The 6,294-nt window shown below is 40.0% G+C and overlaps 1 protein-coding gene across 4 annotated transcripts in view; it reads right to left on the reverse strand.

The window, feature by feature from the left end:
• LOC108770183 (protein kinase C iota type) overlaps positions 1 to 5,311 on the reverse strand; it is a 15,085-nt gene extending 9,774 nt beyond the window's left edge. For 2 of the 4 annotated variants that reach the window (XM_018521647.1, XM_018521609.1), the window contains exons 1-3: positions 5,048 to 5,311; positions 4,453 to 4,531; positions 3,580 to 3,788 (exon numbers count right to left, since the gene is read on the reverse strand). In XM_018521647.1, coding sequence (XP_018377149.1) covers positions 3,580 to 3,788; positions 4,453 to 4,508 — 265 coding nt within the window. In that variant the 5' untranslated portion in view covers positions 4,509 to 4,531; positions 5,048 to 5,311. Of the gene's footprint in view, positions 1 to 3,579; positions 3,789 to 4,452; positions 4,584 to 5,047 lie in introns of those variants that run through there. The other 2 variants (XM_018521619.1, XM_018521629.1) reach the window with 2 other exon arrangements.
• Positions 5,312 to 6,294: the final 983 nt, after the last annotated feature.

Raw genomic sequence — 6,294 nt, forward strand, 5'->3', positions numbered from 1 at the left:
CGCCGGGGGCGGTCACGCCGATCTCTCGTTCCTGCACACTGGCGTAAGTACTCTGCGCGGACAGCTCCGCCTGGTGCATTTGTTGTTGCTGCTGCGACGGCGGCTGATGCTGCTGATAGAGACTCTGATGCTGTTTGTCCTTCTCGCGGCGAGGTGACCGACCCCGGTCGCTGACGGAAGTCGCGCTCCAGTAGCCCCACGCCATTCTGTAGCGAGTCTAGCCGTGCTTGCCTCGCCTTGCTCGATCGCCGCGAGAATGTATATCCCTTTTGTTCGCTCCAACCGCGCGCGATCGCCTCGTCTCTCTGTTTTCCTGACTCTCTATCCCCCTTTCTCTCTCCCTCGTTCTCTATTTATGTATATATACCAATTGCCTTACCCGTCTCGCCCCTTGCCTCGTTCTCTCTTCCCTTCTTTCGATTTCGTCTCTTTCTCCTTCACCGCGGTCGACCTCTTACAGGAGCCGCCGGGATGAGCATGCGGCGAATCACCAGCCTCGATCAATGCTAGTTTACCGCCTCTTTTGAGACCTCTCTCCACTCGCGGTGTGGCGAGCCAAGCGCGCCGACAACCACCGTCGAATATCGCCGTCGTAGTCGAAGCACACAATGACGCAACCCCTTTTTCGTGGCCCAGTAAGCTATCGAAGAGGTTCTTCGCAACCCTGCGGCGACTCCCGGCTCGACTTCCTCGCTCCACAGCACTTTCCTCCCACCTGCAGCGACCCAATCTTGGGGATCTCACAGCCAGATTCGCGTCGACGGTAGCGTGTGACGTGTATGTGCACCCTTGCTGATCAGTCCGTGCAAGGATATCGACTACCGCCGCGGCGAGATGCGTTAACCGCCACCGCCGCCACCGCCGTCGTCGCCGCCCGGCGCACGCTACCGACCGAATCGCGCAAACGCAGATCACGCCGAGGTGGAGGTGATACATGTATCCCCCGTCGTCCCCGTCGCTGCCGGTCCTACACCCGCCTATATCCACCCACAACTTCTGCCTCTCCCAAGCTCTACCTCTTTCTCTCTCCCGCTCGCTCTTCTTCATGCCTTTGCTGTTTGTTCACTGATTATCCAGCGATTCTTCTTGTCACCGTTTTCAAGTAAACTTTGCGCTCCTCACCGACGCCTCATATTACATTATATGTTTCCTGTCCTTTTTGTTAACTCCATTTCTTCCAGTCAACGACTCTCTATCTTTTGTATCTTTCTGCTTTTACCGGGGATTTCAAGGAAGACCGTTCCATTCCACAACATGCAATTCACCCTATTCTACTTTATTCTTTGCTCTATTTTTCTGGCTTTTTCTATTTTTTATTTTGATCGTTGACTATTTGTCTCTTTGAGTTATTATCTTGCATTTCCGCGCCTTCAGCCGCTACTCCGCCGATTCTTCCTCGTTCTTTCGTGACAGTCATCGCTATTGCTCCAACCAATACCGCACAAACCTATACATTTATAAGGATTGACGCGTGTCATATGCATCGAGAAACTGACAATGAAAGTTTGTCGATATTCGTGTGGCGATGTCCGATCATTTCACATGTACCGAATAAAATTCGTGTACCAAGTTTGGTTTTCATTAACAAATTATTGATTTTTACTAGGCTCCGGAAAAGAGATGCAATCTTATTAAGCTACGTTTAATAAGTTATGTTCTTAACTAAGAGAATTATTTATGGGAACAATATATTTAACCTGACTCTGTAATCCTTCGAGTATCAAGTATTTTAATTAGCTGTACTTTCTCATTATTTTAGAGCTCTCTGATTGGAAAAGTTCGCAACCGATATTTTCGACGATCCATACTTCGCAAATTAATTCTCCTTCGATCAAAAACAAGGAAATATATTAGGTATACAAATACCCTTTTTTTCTTTGAGACATTAATAGGCTTGTTCTTTCTAACTGAACTCCTTACATGTTCATTTTTACAGGTTCATTTTTCTCTTTTCGTCTCCATGTTGGAGAAAAAAAAGAGAAAAAATGAAGCATGGGAGAAACTCAGCTAGAAAGGATAGGCCTAATCTTTGAAGCTCGAAGGGATTGTTCCGTCAAAGGGATTCGATTATCATTAAAGTGGAGAGAAGTGAAAGAAGAGGTGACAGCAAAGTCCATCAGACCGGAAATGTATGCGCGATCACGATAAGGTTCTCCTTCCAAGAAGTATCCTGCTGTCGCACAAATGAGATCCGTATCAAATTATCCCGGGAGATCTCGGAGAGCTGATGAATTTCTAAATGTATCATGTGCCTGCACATAGAATCTTCGTGATCACGCAGACACGCGCGATCCGAGAATGTCGTCATCCTTGAGAAATCGCACACCGAATCGATCGATGTGTACCGAATAAACACCGGCACTACGGTCAGGCACCGATGAAGCTGTTTCGCCGTTAATCGCCAACTCATATCGGCGATAAACCACCGATAAGGCGAGTATCGTCGAAGCGTACATACCGTTATCCAAGGCGCGTATCAATACTTGAAAGTGCGGCTGCACACGTGCATTTAGTGCGCTACCGCTAATATGCACGGCCAAGATATATCAGTTAGGCGCAATTTATGGGCGGCTTCTTATCTAAACGACGGCCATTAATGTTGGAATATTAAAGACATCGGTGGACATTACCGATGAACCTATTTTGTCACATACATATGTATGCGCCTTCGCTAGTTCGCTACCGGGCGCTGATTCTACGCGCATGATTCACGAGTACGGTACTCCATTCCTAATTATATAAGTGCCTAGCATGCAAGTGATTATCGTCGATTGCAAATGCGCAGTCTTTGAGCGATTAATGGGTCGCTAAAATCAAAGCAACATGCGAGATATTTGCAAAATATCCAATGCGTAAAGCCTTATACATAATGAAAAACATAGACAATAAAAATAGAAAATAACGATAAGATTTCAATGTATAAGAAATATGTATCAATAGGTACACTATTTTTCATAGGTTGAAAATCCTATTATCTGTAGTAGTAGAGAATAACACAGGCAATAAGATCATAATTTATAGGAAACTATGTACTAATAAATACACAATTTTCCATAGGTTGAAAATCTTATTATCTGTATTAGTACAGAATAACACAGTAATAAGATTTCAACCTATAAGAAACTTAATATCAATACACTAAGAAAAATGTACTAAATTTAATAAACATTTGTTGAAGAATATTAACTTAACATTTATTTACTTACGGTAAATATTTATACTAAATAAAAAATAGATTTAAATCAAATTAATGATTCTAAATAAATATATATTGAAATTACGTTTAAATATTCAGATAGTACTATATATAGAAAATATTATAATTCATTAAAATTTAGTAAATTTTTCTCTTAATGTAGATACACGGTTTTCCATAGTTCGAAAATCTTACTGCCTGTATTAGTAGAGAAGAACACAGGTAATAAGATTTCAACATATAAGAAATTGTGTATCAATTGATATCAGTTTTCCGTAAGTTAAAATTTTATTGCCTGCATTATTCTCTATTCCTGTTTTGCCTATGCTTTTATGCTAATGTATAAGGTTTTAATGAAATCCAATGTAAATAGCCTGACTGACCGTGGATAGTTATTTCCGTGTCCTTCTCGAGTTCATACAGCCTCAGCGCTTCATCCAACTCCTGCTGCGAGGCGATCCTGCATGGGTCGCCTTCGTCATCCACCCACTTCATCGTAAATTGCTCTGTGCCGAAGCCACATATCGTTCGCATCTCCTCGCGCAATGCATCCACTGAAATGCCGGGAGTGATGTACGTGATTTGTATTTCCCTAATGCAGGAAAATGTTACGTTACATATTTGTCTTAAAATCTTTCCTATTTTTTTTCGACTTGTATAATCCTTATTGATCTTATTAACATCTTAAATATCAATATCCCTTATTAATCTTTCTTTGAGAACTAATCCTGATACCACCTAGTGTATTATATTTGTTGTTAATTCTCTGGAGCTGATGACAAAATCCATAACACAGTTATTGATTTCTATAAAACCTATATAATTTGTTAATTAAAAAAGATAATACTAATTAATTTAAAGATATCAAAATGACAATAAAAAGAATACTAAAATACTGAATGTTGAAAAAAAATTTTTTAATAAGTGAGAGAGAGAGAGAGAGAGAGAGAGAGAGAGAGAGAGAGAGAGAGAACCAAGTATAATAAGAATAATAAAGTTTAATAAGAATAATCCCCAAATTTGCAGATGTAATAAAATGGAATTAATATTTTTGACAACAAAATTTATAATAGAGTGAATCCAGTGTACCCATCGTCAGCTCCAAAGGATTAATAATCAATATGACTAATTATTAAAAGATATTTGATATATTGAAATCAAAATAATGTAAATTTAAAACTCGAAAGAAATTAATTGTTATTTTGTAAAATCAAAGATAAACTGTTTAAAACAGTTTTTATAACAACATATATTACCCATTATATACAATTTTCACTCGAATGTCATCGTTCTCTGCCGTCTGTGTAGGCATTTTCAAAACAATGGTCTCCTATTCTGAAAGTACAACAATCCAACCAAATAATTATAGTAAATAAACAATATAAAAACTCAAATAAAGATCACTACATCGGATTTAAACTTATCATAATGTAATTATCACTAATAAATGTAAAGAAAAAATAATACATATACCACCATAAAAACACCCAACGATTAGGATGACATAACGATACAAAATTTGACTTTCCCACGGACGTGATTGACGTGCGGTACGATTTGATCGCTTTGTTGTGTCTATTCGCGATTGTACATTAAGAAAAAAGACCAGGATGTTGAGTAACAGTCATCGCCCGAAGAAAGAAAGGCAGTGCGAAACGACAGATCACGGAACAAGAAAGCGGACGCGAGAAATCGACACCGGTCGGCCGTTATGATCAGCTCTCTTTTCGCGCAAACGTCTCAATTAGCCTGCGGATCCTAATGGATAATCGTCAGTCTTCAATCAACTGTCAATTAGCGGACTCATGGTACTCAAATAAGTGCGTGCGTGCACGAGCCTCTGTGACTCACCGCGATGAACCGCTGTCGCGAACCACCACCACCGCCGTCGTCGCCGCGGATGCACTAGTTGCACACACCGTTGCACGGGCGGAAGATCTCTTAGGGAGACTCGGGCTGCGCTTCTACACGTAGAAAAATGTAGAAAAAAGTAGAAAACGGCTCGCTGGCGCGGTATGCGGAGTGATGAGCACGGCGACGCGGTAACATCAACCTAAAAACCGTAAGGCACTCGTTAACGCGGTGTAAAGCGTTGTTACTTGGCAGACGCCATGATTGTTGGACACCGACTATCGCGACGCGACCTGTGCTGTTGTTGGTGCGCGAGCTTTGTGCTAGATGGCGTTACTTGTCGTGTTTTTGTAGCGGTCGTTCTATATAAATTAAGGTACATAGTGCGGAGCATTAATTCGCTGGGTCATAGTAGTGGCTTGACTTATCGACGCTGAGTCGGTAACGCGCGCGCGCTTGAAATAAGAAGAGTATAGCGGGGAGCACAGACTCTTGCATAACGCATAACACATGAGGCATAAGAAATTGAACCAACCAGAGTTCTCTATTACATGGAAGGGAAAGAAACGGAGAACTTCGATTGGTACATATTTTTATGCATTACGTGTTATGCGTTATGCAAGAGTCTGTGCTCCCCGCTTTACTGACAAACTGTATAGAAATTATTGCGTTTTTTTCCTGTTGCATATAAAATTGTATATTCCTGCAGAAATGCATGAATTATATCTTCGTTATGTTTACACAGAGTTCTTTATATCTATATATTTATGATTTATTCAAAGAAAAGGAGCATAAAACCACGCACAAGATGTATTATGTGATATTTAATAATATATTACAAGTTTTGATATCAATTCTTAGACGTTTCGGCTAATATTTGGCCATCTTTAGTAAATATAAAATAATCTCGCATTCGATATAAGAATTATATAAATAAAATTCCGCAATCATATATAAATTAAATTAAAATCCACGCTCTTTGTCGCATAATTCATGATCATCCTAACTGTGATTGATAAGCACGTAGCATTGAATGTGTATATAGAAAGAGAATTTCCAGATTCTAATATGAACAATATGTGAAAATTATTATCATCGCTTTAATTTAAAAAGTTATAATCATTACCTGTTTTTACAGCAATTCGTTGAAACAAGTATTACATCGTTGAATCTTTGACAAAGCCAGATGGAAAATCATCGTGATAGCATGTACATTTGTTTGTCATATTTTGTTGTGTGTCGGATAT

This window comes from Trachymyrmex cornetzi, unplaced genomic scaffold, assembly GCF_001594075.2.
Source record: "Trachymyrmex cornetzi isolate Tcor2-1 unplaced genomic scaffold, Tcor1.1 scaffold123, whole genome shotgun sequence".
Lineage (NCBI taxonomy): Eukaryota > Metazoa > Arthropoda > Insecta > Hymenoptera > Formicidae > Trachymyrmex > Trachymyrmex cornetzi.